Source organism: Molothrus ater, chromosome 3 (assembly GCF_012460135.2).
Source record: "Molothrus ater isolate BHLD 08-10-18 breed brown headed cowbird chromosome 3, BPBGC_Mater_1.1, whole genome shotgun sequence".
Classification (NCBI taxonomy): Eukaryota; Metazoa; Chordata; class Aves; order Passeriformes; family Icteridae; genus Molothrus; species Molothrus ater.
Window position 1 is genome coordinate 36,228,184 of NC_050480.2, and position 23,470 is coordinate 36,251,653.

Below are 23,470 nucleotides of genomic sequence, written 5' to 3' on the forward strand. Positions count from 1 at the left end.
TATCTGACATTTCAGAGATTTAAGAACAGTGGCTTTTGCTTTTCTTTCTAACTTTTTTTTTCCCTACCATATGGGTGAGTGAAATCAAAAAACCTAGGCTGCTGCCCTTTGGAGCCCAGCAGTGTCAGTTACCACTGAGCAGTTAACCCTGCCTGCACTGGTGTCTTTGTATTTCCAGCAGTACACTGAGAGAGAGAGAGCTTGCTGGTGTATTTCTAGGAACAGTTCCTGTGCCTCCAAAGTGTCAGTTTCCACGTTTCTTCCACATCTAAAATTCCCATCAGGACTGCTCCAGTGGAACAAAATTAGGTCTGAAATTAGGGTGAAGTAGTCTGAGGGAGAACTTAGAGCATGTACAGGAGGTATGAATATTCCTGTCCTTAACTAGAGGGTACTTGAAACTTTTCCCTAATGATGAAAATCTGAGACAGTGTCTCCAGGCTGCGGAAGTGCACAGAAACCTACATGTTACTTGTCAGATGTTGGATTTCCTTCTTTTTCCTTTCCCTCAGCCTTCCCTAAGTGTCTCTGTACAGCACCAAACACTTTCAGACTTCTGAGTGCTAAAAATAATACAGTAAAACTAAATGATCGTTCATATAAATTTGTCAGGAAGTTTGAAACAAAACATCAGTGTAAGTTAAGTGTCTTGAGTGAGTTAAATGTGCTTTTCAGGACACACAGCAGACTGATCTTGGGGAAAATATGTAGACAAAATTTGACTGCTTCCTCTGAGCCTTTCATGGAAAAGAGCCCTTGCCAAGCTGAGCTGGCATGTGCAGCCTGTTCTTCTTAAAGTGCACCCTTCTAAGTAAGGACCCGTACACATGCCCAGCTGCTTCATGGAGCCTCACAGATTTCAGTGATCCTTAAATTCTAAACTTCTGTGGTTGCAAGGAACCGTTACTTAAGAGGTCAGACTGTTCAGCCATAACACAGACCTGAAAAACCTCATTGAGTAACATTCTCCTGTTTGAATTGAAGTGTATTTCCAAAAAGACATTCAGCTGTGCCAAAATGCTAGAAGTGACCAAGAACTCACCATGTCAATTTAAACACTGCTTCTTAATGAATATTTTACAAATAACAGAGGAAAAATAGGCTTCCTAGCTCAGACAAGGCATGTGCTATGTTCTGAATTCAAAGTGCCACTTGCCTCCAATACTTTGAATTTTCCATAGGAAAATATAAGTTTGATGTTCAAATCCATCTGTTAGCTCAGGCTGACCCCAGTTTATGAGAACTGAAGCGCAGAGGGATTAGCAGTGTTGTGGAAGCAAAGAGACATTTCTACACAGTTAGATGATTAATACTGCTACAAGGCAAGAATTTCAAGGAGCCTTAACTTAATAGGGGATTAGCCTGTCAGTGTGCATCTGAAAACCACACCCTGTTAAAAGGTGGTGATCCTGCTGGAAAGTATTTTGTGGGTTTTGCTGATTCACTGGAGCGGCTGACTTGTTACCTCTGCCAGATATAACAGAAACAAAAGCAGCTCTCAGGCAGCATGTGTGTATATTTGTGAGTCTGTGTGTACCCCATTGTGCATGAGGGATAAATTGGTGTTACAGGAGAGAATGTTGAACACAGTCATCTCAAGGAAAACACACAGTCTGCAGTTTCATATCATTTTATGCATTACATTGTCTGTATTTAATAAACACAAACAAGTTAAGCAGTACTGGATACTGATACTGTGCTTTGCTGTTTTGTTCAGACTTGGTCTGTGTACCATTTGATGAGTAATTGGTATTTTCAGATGTGTAACAGTTTCACTGTCTCTGCAGATATTAATGAATGCCAGCAGCGATCAGTCTGTACAAATGGACGCTGCAGGAACACAGAAGGATCTTTCAGATGTATCTGTAGCCAAGGCTACTCCTTGTCATCTACTGGAGATCAGTGTGAAGGTAAGCCTAGAGACTTCAGCAACTGACTAATTTTATTCAATAAGATCTTGAGTATTTCAGATATAGGAGTGAACTCTTTTAAGAATGGAGAAGAAATATATGTTGCTTCTCTTTCTTTCTCTACACTGCCAACCATTTGTTCCCACCAACACAGCCACGTATTTAATGGATTCTTCGAAATAGTCCCTGTCATCTTTCCACATACAAAAAGTTCAGACGTGTGCTTCCAACAGTAAGATTGGAAGACCAGTTGATATTATTACTGAGAACAAGTCAGCCTTTCCAAACCTTGTTGTTTAAGTTCTGACAAGAGGCTCTGTATTACAAAAGCTTCTGCCAGTATATGCTATTCTCATGGGGGCCTGCTAGTTAAAACTTCTTCTCCAGCTGGTTTTGGGAACCTGCAGCCAGCCACCACAATCACACATGTGCACTGGCAAGAGTGCACATGAAAGAAAAGCATTTAGTAGATGACAAGTTCCAGCAGGATCTATTGGAGCTCACAGCTTGCACTGTCTCAAAATGCAGTCTAGGTACTGAGCTTGCAAAAACAAAAGTAAGAAGTGAAAGATGTACAATGTATGTAGCAAGAAATGCTGTGTTATAGAAAAAAAAAAGTCTCTTATCTCTCAAGTAAAACAATTTAATTGTCCAGTAATTGGCAAGCTGATATTTTTTTCTATTGAAACATTTCAAAGCTACTCCCTCTTCTCTGTTGTTGGCTACCATCTGATATGGTACATCTGCTGCACTACTCATGGTCACCTTGAGAATGCAAGATTACTTACCAGCAAGCTCCAGGAAAGATTCTATCTCAATTGCTTTCTTATCTCACACTAGCAGGGAGAAGTAGCTAAGAAGCGTTTGTTAAGGTCTCACTGTACATGGGGCATTAGCTCATAAAAGTTTTTTGGTCTCTGGTGTGCTTTCTGTAACTGCTGATACTTTGCAAGATACAGCTTCTTACAGCTGTTCTACCAAACAGTGTTCTGCTGCTAGGTTATCCTCCACACAGCACTTGGAAGGCAGTCCTCACCTTCTCCCTCACAGCAATAGGTCAGGAATCCTCCTCTTCAAGTGATGCAGGCAGAAGAGCAGTTCCCCCTGGGCTAACCAAATGCTGTTTGCTCAAGACAGACTTGTAACAGACTTTATCTTAACTGATTACACTGGATTGTCCACATTCCATGAGTGACAGCAACTCTTGAATTTCTCATCAACAAAGAGTTAGGATATCTTATAAAATCTCCTCAGCACACTGATACTCTTTGGTCCTGAGCTATTTGGAGAACGTGTTCATGGAAGAACTTAACACACTCTTCTCATCATTCATGCTGAGTACCAGCATCTCTTGCATCAGCTTCAAGAAATGTGGGCTGATGATGCAATGGACTAGAAATTTGCATCAAATAATTTTGCTCTCATCTGGCTTCAAGATCTTCATGAATTGCTGCAGATGTGGAGATACCCTGTCAAGAATCAAAGAAAAATGCGGTGTAATGGATCACAGGTCCTTCTGCCTCCCAAAGACAGAACAGATAATATGGTATCATTTGTGACAACTGCTAATCTAACTTGTTCTAAGTAGAGTTCAGATGAAATTTCAAACTTCTCTTCCGACTGCTTTGGTGCTTTTCAAACAGCCCAAGAACTCATGGTAGCTGTTGCAGCTCTCCATCACCTGCCTGTCACGATAGGTCCATACATTAACTCTTACTTCTGCTCAGAGACAGTTTTCAAGACAAAATAGTTTAAGACATTGTCAAGGCAAAAAAGAGGGGTTGTATCAAACAAGGAAAAAGAGTAAAACCATTCCCTTACCCCAGGATATTTGTCTAATTTAAAAATCCGGAACCAAATTTACAGCTTCTCCGCCCAGTGACAGAATGGTTAATTTCTGTAGCCATGGTTTGTTCGCTGAAGACTTCTGTAAATATTGCAAGTCCTGCAAAAATACTTAATCTCTTGAAGTGGAAGAAGTTCTTCTGTGCTTTCATTATATCCCTTCAAAATTTTCTGAAGTACAGGATATTATAGACTACTTTTTGCACCTTGGAATCTAGAGAGAAAATCACCTTAAGAAGACATGCAGTGTTTCTCCACATAATGGCCTCTGATTTTTGGATTAGCTTATTTACCTCCATGTTTTATAACACTTCACAGAGAAAGCAGAAAAGAGATGACAAAAACTGTGAGCATAGCACAGCACAATTGTCTGGAAAGAACAAAGTGGTTCAAATTTTGTCCAGTTTTTCGAAGAGCCAGGTGTGGACATTTGTCACATCAGAGGATACCCAAAAAATGTGTGATGCTGTAAAACAAATGTGATTAGCAAACCACTTGCAAGAAATGTGTTTGTTTAATTAGGTTTTCTTCTGGTGCAGGCGTTTTCTTAAAGATGTTGCATGCAAGAAGCATTTTGCTGCTTTGATCATTATAACTTGTGCAAACTTCTAGGGGTATTGCAGAATTCAGCAGAATTATGCTGTGCTCATTTTCAGCTGTGCTTTTTGCAACTCCCTGGCTGAAGTTTTTGTCTGGAAGCCCTTGTGCAGTGTTTTACTTGTGTAAGAATAGAAGTTATTGGAAAATAACTGGTGTACATCAATGTATACAACTATACATGCAGTATATCTTCAAGATACACACCCACACGTGTGTTTATCTTCTGCCTTAGTCTGTCATTCAGCAACTTGTTCTTGAGATGAAGTGACATTGAGACTTTCTGCTCATTGTTGCCCTGAGTAAGAGGGAGCACAAAGTGTGAGGGCACCTGTGAGGCCTTGTCTTAGCCAAAAGGGAGGGGAATATGCTCCAACAGGACTTACATACAGACTGTACATCTCAAAGAACCTGCGTTACTGCAAGAAAATCTGAAGCTTAAGTCTCTGCTGTTCTCCTAGAGCTTTCAGAGATTTTGCTAGCCAAAATGTTCAAGACATGCATGTGTAAAGGATGGTAAAAAGCACTGAATGCCTTAAGAATTAGTTACTGCCACTGATTTTTCTGGGGATTCTCATGCAGCACTCATAGGGTCTATGAAGAGTTGCATCAGAGAGAGGGAGGTTTGCATCCTATATGGAAAATAATGCAATTTTACTGAATTTGGCAGAAGGCACCTTCTTGTTGTGAGACTTGGCATTAACTTACCACAAGGGAGTAATTAATTTTTCTCATGCTTTAGTCAAAATGAATTGCTTTTTAAATAAGCCACAATTTATTTTGCAGTTGAAAATGGTTATAAAACATGTGGTTATCTAAAGGTCATAACTTTGTCAACATTAAGTGCAATTTTATCTTCAATAACATTCATTTGTGTAAGAGAGCTATCCCTATTTCTTACTTTTATTAAATAAATTAAATCCCAAGGAGAATGATATAGTGTGGGCTTCCAAAGATAAATGTAGAAATGAGGTCATGTCCTCTTTTCAATTACAATTGCTATTCATTCCTGCAGCACAGGAAAAAGCTACCATTCTAATCAGCTAAAATCCATACTTAAGAAATCAGAATAATCAAAGGTACTGGGAAAAGTCTTTGATTACTGTTTTTCAAAGGACGCTAACTACATTATCCAAGCAATAGACTGGGTAGATGATTAGGTAGGGCTCTGTGGAGGCTGAGGGAAGTTGCTTATGAGACAGTATTTTTAATTTAACTCTGTCACTTTCTGTTTGCTTTTAAAACTTAGAGGCACAGGCACCAAATACCTTGTGATATTTAGCTGTAGTGAAACCAAAGCTGTATAATGTCACTGGAATGTCTGCACTTGCTGACTTAATCCTGTACCCAGAGTAGCTGTACTCTGGTTCCTCCACTGGGCTGCCTTTAAGCCCTTTGAAAGACTAAGGGAAGAAAAGACTTTAGGTGGAGACAGTGCCAGTGTCCTGTTCTTGAAATACTTGATTATCTTGTGTCTAGTTTGTATCCTGAAACTTTCCCTGCTGTGTGTCAGCTGTTTATCCCATGGATATTGAGACACTAGGGCAGAGTGTACAGGCCTGAGGCTTGATCCTGAACATGGTATGTAGGAGCTGGGAAGCAAGATCCTGTGTGCCTGGACTCTGGAGCTGGATTTATGGCTGGGGTGCAGCACTGTGCAAAAGCAGCCATGCAGCTGCATGACCCAGCTGCTAAAGCCTGTGAAATGGCTGTGTTGCATCTCAGGAGCTGCATGGAAAGCCGCCCGTTAGCACAGCAGTGCCCACAGTGTGGTCCTGTCCCACGTGGCTGTGGTGTGAGCAGGCTCCCCAGGCACGTCCTGCCTGCTGTGACACACCAGCTCTGCTTGGGCCTGCCCACTCCCAGGGGGATGCCTGAGTCGGGTCACTTCCAGCTCAGGGATTTCTATGTGGAGGTTTAAACATGTCCAAAGAAGACTATTTTAAATTTGCATTAGTAGGTAGTTTTTGTGTCTATCTTCTAAATGTGCAGCTGCTTGGATTTCTTTTTAACTGCATTACTGTTATGATGTGCTTTTGTGAGAGATGCAGATGGCAGATGAGTCATATTTGCTAGGAATAAATCACATACAAACTCAAATTTCAAAGCCCTCTAGAAATATGAGAAGTTCGATGACACAATGAAAGGAAAATAACAAAGAATCCTAAAGTGTAGTAAACTTGATTTCCATGTATGCACACAGTTGCTTCAAGTTATGTTGAAACTATTAAAAGTTTCATCAATTTTGACATCATCTAATAATTCAGTTGCCTTTTTATTTCAGATGTTGATGAATGCCTTCAAGACAGCAATGTTTGCCTAAGAGGAAGCTGCATAAATACTGAAGGGTCCTACAAATGCACTTGTCCAGATGGTTTCCAGCAGATAGCAAATAGGGGATGTCAAGGTATGAAGTAGGTGTAAAAAATACCTGGATCATTATTATAAATGTGCAGGTTTGTAAGTATAACTTGTGATAGTCACAGACCGTGCTAAGGAAGAGAAACTCATTTATCATTTGTAGTACTTTCTTACTCTTCTTATTTTCTATTCTCATTCATTCTCTTCTCTCTGTAAATATATGCGGAGAAATTACTTCAAGACGCTGAAGTCTCAGCCTTCATAACTTGAAAGAGAATCTGTGTTAGGACTAACAGAGATGCAGTGCTGCTTTTTTTCCCAAATTCTGGAAACACTTATTTTGACAGAACATTGTGCTGTGATTCAGAGCTGTAACAACAAGAGCTGCATTGTTAGCATTAAGTAACATTAGATATTGCCTCTATAAAACACTTGCAGTACTTTGTGGAGGATGGGTGGGGATGAAGAAAATGTGTTATCTGAGACTGAGTCAGCATTGCCAAACCCAGGAAAACACTTCCTAGGTTTTCGTTCTGAACAATCCCATCTTCATGTTGGCACAACACCCAGGCATGCCTCATCACTTTTGCCCACCATTTTTGTGAGACAGAAACTATGGTATTAGAGCTGTAAAGTGATAACATGTTCATGTTCTAAATGGCTGAAGGACCAGAACACTGGACTTTGCTTTGGCTGCTCACTTATACACAGTTTAGACTTGAGCTGAGGAACTGGATTCCAGCTCATCCACATTGAAGATCTTCTGCAGCATAACTAAATTCCCTGTAAAAGTTCTGGGTATTCTATGTGACTGCTTTCTAATTCAGAAAATACTGCATTCAGCATACAGAAGTGCTGTATTAGACCTTGCTTTAGCAGATAAAAGTGAATTGACCACAAGCTGAAATCAGTGGCAGCTTTGATATCCTTCTAAAGTAGTAGATACATGCCTCATATTTTAAATGGATAAATATAACAAAACTGAAAGCACTTATGAGCCAGCTAAGGGACAGACAGTGCAAACAGAGAGCTATTGAATTAAACTGGCAAATTTATCACAGAGTGCAGTGTCTGCAATTTGAATCTAGACTAGACTAGAAGTTGGGGATATGCGTTTTGGTAAGGAGAAAGTTGAAAAGACTCCAAAACTTGAGAAAGTGCTGTTTGCTCTTTCAGAGGTATTATACTCAATTTCCCTAACACTGGTAATTTTGTTTTCCTGCCTTTTAATACATCATTCTACCTTGTGTAATCAGCTGGCTTGGTTTCCAGTATTTTTCTGGCAGTTTTAAGACAGCTAAATCTTGAGTACAGGATGAGAAGGTACAATACTGTCCTTGTCATTGCTGATCTCCCACCATTCCCAACTTTCTGAGGGCTTCAGGAAGTAGTTGATGGTTTGCATTTGCTATGATTTCAGAGAAAGCTTTGTACATGTAGGTGTTGTGTTCAGCACAGTGCACTTACTTTTCCTTAGGCACCTCATGTGGATACAACTTCCCCGAGCTGCCTGCCTCTTTTCTTTCCTCTTATGGCCATGATTTCAGGACATTGGTTGGAAGGTTTACACACAGGCTAGAATCAGTTTACAGCTAGAGAAAATTCTGTAGTGGATATCATGGTCTTGAGACAGTGATATTGAAATCATAATTTCTGTAGTATATCAAAATTGCTGGCTACTTTGATACATTCTGGATGGCTGTAAGCAGAAAAAGGTACAGTTAAGAATGAGAAATTCTAGTGTTTGGATAAGGGATGAATAAGCCTCATGAGTCAGTTTTGTTTGTAAATTTGTGCTCGGTTTCAGCATGATACTGAATGCTTCTTAATGGGCTTTTGTAAAGCAAAAAATACAAAAGTACAACCACAACATGAATGATCATTTATATAAAAGTGGTAGTAACTTAATGAAATATTAGTCCTCAAGTTCTGAGGGCAGATTTGGTTGCTCACATGAGACATCAATCAAAAGGAAATACTTGTTTATCAGACTCACAAGTCTGAAAAATGCTTCCTAAGTTAAAAATAGAATGAAACAAAAGAGACTGATAAGCTCTTATATAGCAATCTTTTGGGATCATGCCCACTCCCCATGAGCAAAAAAGAGCATTTGGCTTTAAATTATGTAAAATCAGCCTTCTGGGAAAGATGCAGCTCCAAACCTGCTAGTAACATGTGGAGTCAGACACCAAAGTTGACTGGTGTGCAGCCATGAAACAGCACTGAGATGGGGCTGAGAATACCTGTAACACAGAAGAAATGTGTGCTAGGGTGGTGCTTATGCTGATTTCCCACCAGTCACTCTCTGCTTATCCTCATCACAGAGTGGTGTAGCAAGAGTATGATGCAGCGGAACATATTGACATCCATGCAGAGTTTAAGAAGGATCCCAGGAAATTTGGTTACTCTGGAAGATGAGCCGTTCACAGAGCTATTTACATAGCCAGTGGAAATTGAAGCTGCTTTTAAGACTAATTGAATTTAGGCATAATGTTAAGGTTGTGATGATTTGCAAAGCTCTAAACGTCTCTGTGCTTTCAGATATCAATGAATGTGAGAGATCTGACCTCTGTTCACCACATGGAGAGTGTCTAAACACGGATGGTTCCTACCAGTGCATATGTGAGCGGGGCTTTTCTGTGTCTGCAGATGGCAGAACATGTGAAGGTGAGACGAGTTACAATAATTCATTCCCATTGATTTGCTGTTGTTAGGAGGGTGAAAAAAGTAGTCAGTCAGTCACTATTAACTCTGAAATCTGCCACTTAAATTTCTGTGGGTAAGACATGCATGAATATTCAGGATTATCTAATTTGAAGCTTAAGTGCATTGTCAGCAAGCCTGAGCTACCTGAATGTTCTCATTGCTGTGTGGAAGACAGCAGAACCTTGCTTGTCCAAACTTTTATTTAAAATATACAGATTAAGTAATGGAGTAGTAACTCCAGTGAGAAGTTGTAGTGAAATCAAGTAGTTCTGTTATAGAACTTCAGGCATTTTGAAAAGGCAGAAATGGAGCAAATAGTAGTAATTAGATCTTTATAGAAACATCAACCAGGAGCCTGGAATTAAGGGTAACTATGTTTTCTTTGTTGCTATGTCATGCAAATATGTCCTGTTGCTAATGGTGTACACACGTTTGCAAGTGAAGCTGCTCTCCTGCACTGAATTTAAAACAGGACACTTGTGTCCAGTGATACCAAGAAGGTATGTGGCTTTGTGAAGTCAGTGATGCTGATAGAAAATAAACTCTCCCCTAACTAGATTAAGAATGGCTATTCTTATGGTTGAGAGGAGTGTTCAAGGCAGTAAGGCTTGTTGGAAAAGTTCAGAAGGGGGAAAAATAATATGGTAGTATTTCACCTGGATGCATGCTGAGGGGAACCACTGAGCAGATAGCTCAGTCTTAGAACCAATGGGTAGGGGCTCTCAAGCACCCAAAAAGTAAGCAACATTCTCTCTCCCAAATTATTGGCCAGTAAATCCATATGTGATTGGTTTTCACAGGCCAATTCTTCTCATAGTTCACTTGGTGAACTATAGTGAAAACATTTGTCCTTTGGTGGATGAAGTACACTGAAACTTGTGTCTGACTGTTCCATCTCCCTGCTTATACCAGAGGAAAACGAGCCTTACAGCTTTATTACTGAAGCTGGCATATAACCTGCCATGTATTTAGTAATGTGATCTCTCGTGAAATGAAATACTGTGCTGGCAGGAACACTGTTATGCTTGATGTCAAGGAATAAGTGCTGTATATTTAGATATAGCATAACATCAAACACACCATTTGTGTTTTAGTTATTATTGGTAATTATAAAAAATTCTCCAGTGTTCTTTAGTGCTTTTTTCTCTCTAAACATTTACTTCATTTTGTAATCATGGTCTTAGTTGAAAGAAATATTCTCTTACTGCCAAGACAAAAGCCTGGTCAAGTAAGCTAGAGAAAGCGAATCTGAGTAACTCCACTGATTCATGGAGGAGGCAGTATTTTATGATTTGAAGTAATGGGGATAATTCTAAAGCATGTTCGTGGATTCTTTCATCAGTATGTATACATTTCACCCAATATTTGGGAAGGATATGACCACATATCTTCAATTGCTCTGCAAGAAAAGTAGTAGCAGGTGTTTTGCCTCACTCTTGAGCATAGCTATAAAAGAAGGGGGAAAAGTGGCTAGAGAAGAAAACAGCCTTCTCTTTGTAGAAAGCAAACACTTTATTTCAAAATGAAGCTAGAAGAATGCTTATTAACCTTGTGAAAGCAAACTCCCAGAAATTAAAAAAAGCACAACTGAAAAGGAACACAATTTAAAAAAGAAATCTGAAGTCATTAGCATCTACTGTTAGGAGCTGTACCAGAAACAATGAGCTCCTCTGCAGCTCTGACATTTAATAAAATAGCAGTTTCCAGGGAAAGGCTGCTATCATGTATGATGAAGTAATACAAAGTTAATCTCCATTAGAACAAAAAAGCCAAACTTCTACTAAATAGAGAAAGATGAAATCACAAGATCTTATTTCCAGGATTGTGACTAGTTTTGGAACTTTTTAATGTAGAGTAAAACAAGTACAAAACCAGTTGAGCATGCTTCACAAGTAATTGGTGTTGTGTATGGAATACAGATCAGACTTTATATTCAGCACTTGGAAAAGTATTTTAATAACTTGGCTAAGCAAAGGTACTTCTAGCCTCTGAAGCAGCAGCACTCCTTTTCCACCACAATTAGTTTCTCCATTCTGTCATTTTAATAAAAAAACTCCATAGTTTTGAAAAAACTCATTTTAAGGGAGCACTGATGGCATCAGTGTCAATATTTGTAGTGGTGTCAGCTTCATGCAAAAAGGCAGAACAAAACAAAAGGAATGTGTGACATACTGAGAAAGCGTGTGGCTTCCAGCCGCAGGAGCTACTGTTCTTTACACTAAGTGCCTTTGTGAATTTAATTCTAGTTAAGTGAGTGAGAATAACTGTTTATACCATCAGAGGAAGAACCTGAGAAAAGTTTCCTGGATTCACACACCTCTCTGTACCTGGGGAGCAGATTTTCCGTATCTCCAGACTTTTTTTGTATGAGTTTGACTTGGGTTTTTTTGAAGTTTGAAACAACAACAGCACAAAACATTTAAGATCCTCATGTGGTTTAGTTCTGGTATGGAGTTTTTGTGGCCATTGGCCAAAGTAAACTGAACAGCTGTGGAGACTGTGTCTTCTTTCAAGGTGTAGACAAACTTTTGTTGCAGCAGTGACATTCCACTGCAGCCTGGCCCCAGGCTCAGAAATTTGACTGCACTGGGCTCTCTGAACTGGAGTCTCTCTGAGTGCTCCTTAGTTTCTTGTTGAGCTCTCTGGGGTTCATGTAAAGATGGTGTTTTACCCAGCTGGCTACTAGTCAAATATGTTGACAAAGCCTCAAGTTAGAGGTTCTCTGATGATTAAGCTTCTCTGCCTCAAGCATCTCTTCTGTCTCCATGTCCCATCCCATATGTCTCTCATTGGCTTCTCACTGCTGCAGCAGGCAGTCCAAAAAAACTTACTCATCCCACCAGAGCTCTCCCACCTCTACTTCTTCCTTTTTATGGATGCATGTTATAGGTAGCCCTGGAAGTTTCAGAATCATAGCTCTGCTGCTCTAATCACTTTGCAGGCCTGTCTTAGAAACTAGTTCCTCTTCCAGACATATTGTCGTGTAAGTAGATTTCAGTGAGATTTAAATATTGTGCTTGAGGTGGAGGTTGCCTTCATCTTGTTCAGGTTGTCAGAAAACAGGAGCACAGTGTTGAACTGTACAAAAGTGTGCGTGAGTGCACACATCTTGCCTTTTGATTAAAGCAGGCAGCACTGATTAATGATTCCAAAATAAGTTTTAATTACAGAGAACTGCTTTAGTCACTATATAGACATAGGATATATTAGTTTCATGTTTAGGTTTTTCCCCTGACTTTGCTTCCATGTAGCAAGAGAATTGCCGATTACAAGCCTCACTCTTTATGGGGTGATTAAAGAAACAAATGTCCTTTCCGGCTGTAAAAAAGAGTCCTTTGAGTGAACTGTCTAGACAAGGAAAAATATTTGGTGCTTGGACCTTCCTTGTAATATCCCATGCACTGAAAGATGTTCAGACTGTACTTTTTAGAAAAAAACCTGTCTTCTGTGGCTGTATTATATACTGAATTAGGACACTTGCTACAATCACAAGTTTTGTTTCTGTGGCTTTTTTAGCCAATGACCTTGTTTTACCTGTGAAGATCCAGCTGCATGAACCATTCCCCTGTTTCCTTTAACATTTAGGTTTTAAGTAAGAAGAGTTCTGTAATTTGGGTAATTCTAAAATCTCCAGTTGTAGTTTCTTCTGCATAGGTTTTTAACAGGAACTGTCCCATGGCTCAGGAACTTCTTATTTAACCATAGTTGTTCACTGAAAACACAAACACTGTGTTATTGTCTGTTGTCTGAAATTCCAGGCTGTCAAGTCACCATTGTTTACTCATTTTGAATTCCTTTTCTTAACAGAGCTTTCTGATTAAGAGACTAAGTATTCAGATTTTTTTTACTAGATATGTGAAACTCTGCTGATCACATGAGACTATTAATAGCAAATATGTTATGCAGGGACAGTGCACAGCAGCAAGAAGAAGGGACCAGAAAAACACAACTGTAAAAAATTTCCATTGTCTTCCTCCCAGTAACTCCATATGCATATTTTTATAATTCTGTCACTGTGGGGACTTAAAAAGGAAAAGGTATAAAAGGTAGTTCTTGACCCTTCACCTCTGACAGTCTTTAACACAGATAAGTTGCTTATTTGTGTTGCTGAATTAATTCTACTAGGAAAGACTTGTGGTAGGTTTCAATATGTTCAATATCCAGAAACCATCCAAATTTTTGTATTCAATTCCTTGAGAATAAGCATACTGGCTATTGTATTCTTTGCCAAATACAATAGCCCTTTCTAAAATAAATGCCTTGAATATTTTTTCTTTGTTTAATAAATCATGATGTAAAGACCATTAAAACCTTTACTACAAAACTTACAAACCAAATAAATTTTTCTGCCAGTTCCATCTGCAAGTACTTTTTTATAACCATCAATTATACTCATACATGTTTCCTAGATTTTGGTGTATTTAGTATGTGTAGTTTTTGCCTGCATTTCATATGTGGGCTGAAGTTTGTTAACCAATGAATCAGTTCAGTAGGAGAAGTGAGTTTTCAATCACTTAAACATCCTCACATGAAACTACATGCCTTTCTGAGAAAAATGTTAAAATTTAACAGTTAGTTCCATTGGTACAGAAATTGTCACACAGGTTTTTTAGCCTTTTTAAAAGTGTACATGTGATTCGAGATCTGTTCAGACTCCACCACAGCACACAGGAAAAGCTGGTTTTCAAGATCCCAAAAACACCAATCCCTGAGGCACACAAAGCTTGTGCAGGTGAATTGGGTTGCAGGAGGGCAGCAGAAGAGTTAACAGGCGTGGATGGTAACGACATGCTGCTCAAATTTTGGTAGCCTGGGGGGCTTTGACCACACTGTTCAAAGACCAAGATTTCCCTTTCAGCTGAGCATAAATCACAATTTAAAAGTAAAAAAGTCCTTGGTCGGTGAGTACTGTCAGGATAAGACTGCAGTGCATCTTTGCTGAGTTCTCTAGGTTTTTGTTTGACACAGCTGTGGAGAGCTGGAGGAGTAGGCAGGACTACATTTGAGCCCTACTCCGTCCTTACAGAAAAGCACCAGGTGCTGCTCACCTGTTTGGAGAAGCCTTCTCTCTGTGGCACTGCAGGATTCAGTCCCAACAGTTCTTTAGTTCAGGGAGTGCCAAAGGCCTTCACTGGAGGTAAAATCATGATAGGCTCCATCACATGAAGGGCTACCAAAATGTGCAGAATTAATTATAGGACCAAGCATCAGATAAATCACTTTATTCCCCATTTAAAATGCAATTATCCCTTGAGGAAATGTGCAGAAGGAAAGCAGCAGCTTTACTTAATGTTTTTTAGGAAAGACATACAGCAACATTTTCTCTGCTTCAGACTGCAGAGGAATATAGAAAGCAGAAGGAATTTAGAAATCCTCGTATCCTGGCAGGTTCACAGCTAGTGTTCTTCCTCCTGAAAAGCACCTCATGGCATCTTTGATGACCACATATGGCCAGGGCTTTGGGTTTAGGTCTTACTTTGAGTGGAGATAAAAATAATGCATTCCTAGCACTTATAACACACTTACAAAAATAAACCACAGTCTGCCACAAGCAGCTCTGCTTCATTGTAATTTGATGGGCAGCTGAGTCAAAGAACAGACTTACACATGCAAGTGACTTACTTGTAAGGCAAAAAAACTGGAAGTACAAATGAAAAGGCCAGTAGAGAAAACATTCTGGCACTGGAATTACTTTGTGCACCTGAGCAAGATGACTTGTATGTGTAGATTTACAGGACTTAAGACAGAAGGCACAGTCCACAGATATTTACCACTAACACTATGAAACTGTGATCTATGCTGAGAGCCAGAATGAAATCTGTGCAACACTTCTGCACAGGGCATGTAGCTATACCCTTGAAGTTTTTTTGTAGGCGCAGTGAGTTGTTTCACTCGTGTTGTTGACTGTATAATAGGGCACTGGTAGAGTCTATAAGTCAGTCAGAGAAATTATTTAAACTATGCCTTAGCCTGTAGTATGTAACATCATGCTGTGGTTGGCAAGTTTGGTGAAACAGATGGATGGAGGCAGCTGCCCATTGCTGACACACTTACTGCAAAGCTAACACTGAAAGAATGTCTTAAATTGTTTGTGTGCTTCCATTAATTTATGTGTCTTGTCCTTGTGTTCCTTCCCAATGTGTCGAGGCCTAGCTGCATCTGTTTACAAAGTGGCCCATCTGTGGGTGTTCTGCACTCAGTCAATGTGTGCCTTTGGCTGTCACACAGCCTCTCTGATGCTGCAATTAATTCTCCCTGCAGATGTGGATGAGTGTACGAACGGCACGGTGTGCGGCACTCATGGCTTCTGTGAGAACATGGATGGCTCCTACCGCTGCCTCTGTTACCAGGGCTACCAGGACATGCAGGAGGGGCAAGGCTGTACAGGTGAGCTCATGGGTGCTAGCAGTCGCTGCTGCAAAGTTCAAGGGAGCAAAAACAGCATTCCAACAAAACACATTTCACATTTTTGTTTTCAGGACATTTTTTTATTAAAGTTATGCCACTTACTAGTAAAATAGGGTTGAGCTCTTCTTTACTCACTGAACTTTGTGCCAGATGGAAACTTTACTTTTTATCTATTTAATGAATACCTTTTATTAGGGCAAACAGAAGGCAGCAGCAAATAAGCTGAACCACTTATTTTATTTCTTTTAAAAAACCCAAGAAGCCTCCTTGTTTGTGCCTGTCAGAACCATTCACAAATATAATAGCATGAATTTAATATCTTAGCCTATTTAAGTGCCACATCTGTTTAGTCTCTTAGCTGAGTAACCAGAACCCTGCACTACCCCCTGCAGGAAATAACATCTGGAATGTGGCACAGCCAGGCTGAATTAGATGGCACCTCCCGAGGCATATGGTGTTTAAACAGATTTTGACATTAGCTTCCAGCTCCAGGAAAGACACCTATCACCTTGAAATGATGTGGGATTTTTGTAGATGCGTAAATTGTGCGCATTTCTTTTGTGACTAATAGGTTTCCAGATCTGTTGTTAATAGTGATGGCTGGAGAATTGAGGCAGCCCAAGTTTGTAATATAAAATTAATACCAGATCAAGGAGAGGTATTCATTAAGCAATTTCTTCAAGCCAGACTCGGGATGAAACACATTTACTGGTAACAGAGAGGAGGAATTAGAAGTTTTACAGAGTGTTTGTATGCATTTTCTAATATATTAAGTAGTTTTGTTACGAAATTCTTTATGCCATTTGACACTTACTTTGCTGCATAGCAAGGTATATTTTGTCATACAGTGACTTTTCATGGATGAAAACAAATGAAGCAAAGAAAGTAAAAAATAAAATGGGAAAGTAAAGGATGGTGTGAAACTAAATTTAATTTTGAGCTCCCACTGAAATAATTCTGAACCACAAAATACTGCATTTGCTTGGTTTTTTGTTTTTTTTTTTTTCTTGTATAATACTGTATAGTATAAAATACTCTTTTAAATTTTGAAGTCAGTTATCATCCAAAACAATTTAGGGGAAAATCAAGTCACTAGTTCCTGACTAGGCAATGTTCTCCAAAGAAGACTTATCTCCTATGACAGGAAGCCAGTAAAAAGATAAAGAAAAATCTGAATGCATTTTTTTAAGGCGAGCAAACTCTAAGTTAAAATTCATATTTATATAAAAACACACAAAAATCAACATTTATTCAGATAACTAGATTTTGATAGGCAAGAGGTAAAAAGGAAGAAATACTGCTTCACAAGTTAGACCACACTCAGTTATAGGAATTTCTGAATTGTGATACAGAAATTACTATTTCTGATACTAATCAGCATAATTTCTATCTACTAATGAGATTCTTGCATTAGAAGTAGATTTTCAAATGTCGACGTTAGCAACTAAAAAGAAAATAAAGTTAAATGATCTTGGTAGTATTTGGTCCTTGTTTAAACAACAGACAATTCTATCAGTCAAAAAAAAATTTCAGGTTGGCTAGTTAGCAGGTATATGGAATCTAAGTTAAAAATATGTGGAATTTTTGGAGGGAGGAATTTTGCAGTGTTCAGTGGGGGTCCCTGGGTGACCTGGGCACAACTTCTGTGGATCCCAGAGCAGCCTGTGAGTCCATGCGTAGACATATGGTGGCAATCGGGCTGCGGAATTCTCTGTTTGGTGGTTGTTTACAAGAAAAATGGTATTTTGGGAAGGAAAATGAATTGTCTTTTTTGATATGCAGTCTGAATCTCACCAAAGCCTGTTCATTTTGCTCCTTGAGTTTAGTGAAAGTTTGATAACAAAGATAAGAAAACAAATTTAATTACTCTGAGTCTTAAATCCCAATAAAAGAATACACAGAAAAGCAAGTATTTAGCAATGAGAAACATCAAAAAAACTGTGTTCTGGTCTAGAATCAGCGCCTAATCAACACGAATAGTCTATAAACTTTCAGGGGTCTTTATTTCAAAGGACTTACTACTTGTTTATGAATCCACTTAGGTATTAGTGAGTTTTTAATCCTTCCCCAGAGATCACATCTGTAATCTGGCAGACAGTATTGGCACAGATACAGCAGATAAAAGATCAGTCGGTAGGTGGTCTCAATTGATTTCTGTTTTGGATTTTTTCCCCAGATGTGAATGAATGTGAAATGTTGAGTGGAGTATGTGGCGAAGCCCTCTGTGAAAATGTTGATGGTTCTTTCCTGTGTCTGTGCTCCGATGAAAGCCAGGAGTACGATCCAATGACCGGACAGTGTCGCTTCCGCACCTCACCAGGTAAACTGCCAGTGGATTCTTGCATGCTTGGCATGATTTCAACTGCATGCTGAACCATTGGAAAGGCAAAGCTGGCTCTGCAGTATTGGTGTTGCTTTAACTACAGCAGAAAAATTGAAAACTTCATAATTGTCTTGAAAGTGTGTGCATGAGAGGAGGTTTTCTAGGACAGAATATGTTGTCAGTGAATCATTAGCAAGGAAAATAGAGCAGAAGCACCTTTTAAATGTTATACATCAACAGACTTGGCAGTAATATTGAGCAATTACTACAGGTAAGAGTAAATAGTCTCGCTGACTGTACTGTATGAATGAAATCTGATATGGAATCAAGTCTATGGCCTGAGTGATTTTGGTTTTTGTCCAAACTTCTATAAACACCCATTAGTATGCTTGGACAATTTTTAAGGGAGCATATTATTAAAACCAGGAGTTATATTTAGTTGTGGTTTCACCCTAGATGGCAACCAAGCCCCAAGCAGCGACTTACTCACTCCCCTAGAAAGCTCTCTCACGGGTTGAGATAAAGACAGATTAATAGGGAAAGCAAAAGCCACACACACAAGCAAAGCAAATCAAGGAATTAATTGACTGCTTCCCATGAGCCGGCAGGTGTTCAGCCATCTCCAGGAGAGCAGGGCCCTATCACATGTCGCAGTGATGTGAGAAGACAAAAGCCATTAATCCAAACATCCCCTCTCTTCCTCCTTCTCCTCATTTTATATCCTGAGCATGATGTCATTCAGTCTGGAATATCCTTTTGGTCAGTTTGGGTCACCTGTCCTGGCTGTGTCTCCTCCCAACCTCCCATGCACCTCCAACTTCATCACCAGTGTGGCAGAACAAAAAGCAGAAAAGACTTTGGCTCTATGTAAGCCCTGCTCAGCAATAACAAGAACCCTATATTATCAACCCTGTGCTCAGCACAAATCCAAAAACCAAACCCATACCGGCCACTGTGAAGAGCTCTGCACCAGCCAAAATCAGCACAATAGTCTTAATCTTATTAACGTTATCTAGATTTAATATGAGTCCTAAGAGAAGGTTGTTGGGAAAGCAAAAACCCAAACCACTACATTGGTGTCAAACTACCTCTGTTGTCAGTCTCTCTTGAAGTGTCCTTGCCTGCTTTACTCCTTTAGTCCATTTCCTACTAGTCCATTGTACTGGATTTTTAGGTTTTCTTATAAAGTGTTTTGGGTGTTGAAAATGCTACTGGAAATACAGTAATTGAAAATTAGTTTAGAACTCTTAAAGTTGCCTTCACATTTCTACACTGATCCAGTTTGGAGAAAGGAACAAACCCACAGGAGGATGAACAGAGTATAAGAAATGACAGGATTTACTTGCATAGCTTTTTTCAGAAGGCAAATCTTGGTGGTTTTTCCTTGTTTTCTTACACTGCAGGCTGATGTAGCTTCTGGAAAGCCTTAGAGGAACTGGCTTTTTGGCCAGGATGCTCTCTTTACAGCTTCCAGGCTGTGGCTGTTTTCTCCTATCACTCGTGATCTTTCAGACTTGTAAAGAGGGTTGAAATATCCATGACCTAATTGTCACAAATATTTAGATGACTGAATGTAGCACTCAGCAGCACTCAAGAAGTGCCTGTGAAATATCATTAACAGCTGATTGATGAATGTTTTGGGCCTGTGAGGAGGCAGTACTCAGGAGAGTTCAGCTAGCTGATGAAACCAGAACTAAAAACTTAGCACAGGACCTGAGTCATGTAACAAGAACTCACATCCAAGGGACATTTGAGGACATACCCTAACATTACTGTGGGGAGGATGGGGATGAAGAACACAGCATGACCGATTGTGCTTTCAACAGATGGATACTCTACTGTCAGTACTAATTCCATGATGCTATCAGCAGTGAGCACAGCTTTGCTGTGATCAGTCTGGAAAGTAACTGTTCTTCCTTCCCCTCCAAGTTTTGTCAGGCTCTAACAAAACACATGCTTTGCCTTTGTGTCTTCTCTGATAAGGTCATCAAGATCTCTCATAGGAAACCACAAGGAGCTAATGAGAGGTACTTTACGTCACATGGTCTTGGACTAGAGTTAGGCAAAATGGCAGTGCTTGGAATAGAGTTCTTACTCTCCTCTTTTCTTCCAAAGTAAAAGGAGAAAAGACTGTTATTAGTTCTTATAAACTATTCTTGCTGCAAAGAATGCTGGAATAGCCACACATCCTCTCTGTCTTTGACAAGCCACATACTCAAGTCAGGCGTGGTGCTTCCAGAGCTCCCATGGTGCATATGGACATCATCTGTCAGCATTAGTGTGCACCATGCTTATGGAAGGCACAACTTAAAAGGCAGAAAGGAAGAACTTAATCTGTGTTATCCTGTTACAGATACCTATAGTTCAGGCTGGCTCACCCAGCTCCTGCTTATTTCTCATTCTTTATTTTTGTGCATAAAGAAGTGTTTGTTCCCCTTGTATGAAGTGCAAATAGGTGACATTTCTTCAAATGTTACTTTAATTTGGGACTTTTCTTACATGTGGTTAAAGTCCATTAGATTTGTAGAGTGCTGTTCACGCTTTTCTTACCCTTAGGTCTCTCAAGACTTCCTTTTATTTAGATTCCACTTGCTGGAAATTTGTCTGTTGTTAGCTGTGCCTTGAAACAATCCTCCCAGTGTATGCATCAGGAATTTAAGCCCCTATCGTCACTTTCCAGTCAAAAAACCCGAAAAAGTACAAAAAAATTGTGCAAGGCTTGATTGTCTCATTCCCCTCTTCTCTGCCCTACCATTTATAGAATGTAGGAAATGTTTCAGAAATAAGAAAAGATAAAGGAAAAAAGAACTTTATTCTGTAGGAGATGAAAATCTACTGTTCTATACATCTTTGTACCTAAGGGAGAAAAAAATGCATGCTTTCTATTAAAGTGTTCTCATTTATTCTTTTAACAAACTATATAAAGCTATTTGTGATTAATTTCTAGCAACTGCCAATCTCTATGCATTTCAAGTTATAATCAATAATAGTAATAAGTAATAATAATAAGTTCAAGCATAATTGTGTTTTTAACTGTGGCATGTTGTAGTACACATTTGAACTACTCATATAGACTATTATACTACTTACAGGTCTCATAACATTGAATCCAGGAGCTCTAATGGACAGTGAATATCTGAGGATTATAACAAGTATGATTTGGGGTGGCATGCCAAAACTTGAAATGTTTCAATAGCAGTGCTTGCAGAGGTACAACATCATTGGCATAAGAGAAACCTGGTAGGGTGAAACTATGCCTGGAGTGCCACACTGGATGTTTACAGGCTCTTCAGGCAAGCCAGGTGAGGCAGTGAGGTAGCTAGAATGTGTGGAGCTTACGTTTGGCAATGGTATGGTTTAAAGTCTCCGGTTAAGGATAAAGGGACAAACAAATAACATGGATGTCATCGTAGGACTTTACTCTAAACTACCTAGCCAGGACAATGATGAATTTTTCTTTGAGGAACTAATGGAAACCTCCAATCAACTTCCCTTGTCCTTTGGGGGACTTCAACTTGCCAGATGTTAACTAGGAACATCAAACAGCTGGCACAGTTTCAGAAGATTGCTCAAACAGGATGCTAACTTCATGGTATAGGTACTAAGGGAGCCAGCTAGGAAGGATGCCCTTTTTGACTTGTTGCTTAATTAACAAGGAGGGTTTTGTGACTGAAGTGGTGATTGATGTCTGTCTTGCATACAGAGACGACGAAGCAATCAGGTTTAAAATCTCATGACAAGAGGAAACTGCCAGCTTCAGCTCTGACGATATGAGAATAGCAGACTTCAGGCTTCTCAGGGAGCTAGTTAGCCAGGTCCCCTGAGAAAATGCTCTTGGAGGTGTTGGGGGTCCATTTGGTGCTGCTTACTTTTTAAGCTCCACTGCCCAGGAGCACAGGAACTGGCAATTCCAAAACATGGAAAGTCAAGAAGGTGAGACCAGCTTGACTGAGCAGTGGTCTTCTTTTGGAGCTAAGACAAAAAAAGAAGGTATATGTCCAGTGAAAGGAAGGTCAGATAACATGAGAAGAATACAGAGATGCTGCTCACCACTGTTGGGAGAAAATTTGTGTGGCCAAAGCTCAATTGGAGTTGATGGTGGCTATTACTGTGGGGGGCAATAAAAAGGAGAAGGGTTCAAATACACTAATAGAGAAAGGCAGCACAGAAATGACATGGGCCCATTACAGGACGAGGATGGTCACCTCACAAACAGGGACATAGCACAAGGTAGAGACATTTAATGCATTCTTTGCTTCTGTCTTCAGCACAAGCTAAGGGGGTCTTGTTGATCTGAGCTGGAGGACCATGGTATGAGAATGATAAATTGACCCTGAACTTGTGCAGGATCTGCTGCTCCATCTGGATCCCTGTAAGCCTCTGCAACCTAATGGGTTTGAACCAAGAATACTCAAAGAGCCTCTTATACCATTGTGAGGCCTCTCTCAATCATTTTTGAGCAGTCTTTGGAGTATGGAGAGATCCCAGCTGACTGGAAAATGGCAAACATTGTCCTAATTTTCAAAAAGGGCAAGAAGGGGGGTCCTGCCAACTACAGGTCTGTCAGTCTCACTTCAGTGTCTGGTAAAGTTATGGAGAAGATCAATCTGGGAATTATTGAAAAACACCTGAAAAGCAACATGGTCATTGGTCACAGCTGGCATGTCTTCATTAGGGGAAAGTCTTGCTTATCAAACCTGATTCCTTTTTCTGACAAGATATCCCACCTAGCTGATCAAGGGAAGCCAGTTGATGTAATCTTTTTCATCTCAGTAAAGTTTGGATACTGTCTCTCACAGGATCTTTCTGGACAAAATGTCCAGCACACAGCTGGATAAACACATCATGGGATGGGTGAGCAACTGGCTCATGGGCCTGGCACAAAGGGTTACAGTGCATGGGGTGACATCAGACTGGGGACCTGTCACTAGGGGGGTTCCACAGGGCTCCATTCTTGGCCCTGTGCTCTTCAACATCTTCATAAATGACTTGGACACAGGACTGGAAGGGATACAGAGCGAGTTCAAGGAGGATACAAAACTGGGAGGAGCTGTTGAGTACCTTGAGGGCAGAGAGAACCTGCAGAGAGACCTTGACAAATCAGAGAGCTGGGCAATCACCAACGGGATGAAGTTCAACAAGGGAAAGCGTCGGATTCTGTACCTGGGATGGGACAACCCTGGATGTATGGACTGGCTGGGGAATGAGATGCTGGAGAGCAGAGCCACAGAAAGGGACCTGGGGGTCTTGGTTGATGGCAATTTGAACAAGACTCAGCAGTGGTCTGGGAGCCAGGAGGGCCAACCGTGTCCTGGGGGGC

General features: G+C 40.0%; 1 protein-coding gene across 4 annotated transcripts in view; it reads left to right on the forward strand.

The window, feature by feature from the left end:
- Positions 1-23,470, forward strand: part of LTBP1 (latent transforming growth factor beta binding protein 1) — a 188,412-nt gene that overhangs the window by 136,719 nt on the left and 28,223 nt on the right. For all 4 annotated transcript variants that reach the window (XM_036381048.1, XM_054514385.1, XM_036381049.2 and 1 more), the window contains 5 exons: positions 1,788-1,910; positions 6,637-6,759; positions 9,255-9,380; positions 15,681-15,806; positions 18,004-18,147. In XM_036381048.1, the coding sequence (XP_036236941.1) occupies positions 1,788-1,910; positions 6,637-6,759; positions 9,255-9,380; positions 15,681-15,806; positions 18,004-18,147 (642 nt within the window). The remainder of the gene's footprint in view (positions 1-1,787; positions 1,911-6,636; positions 6,760-9,254; positions 9,381-15,680; positions 15,807-18,003; positions 18,148-23,470) is intronic.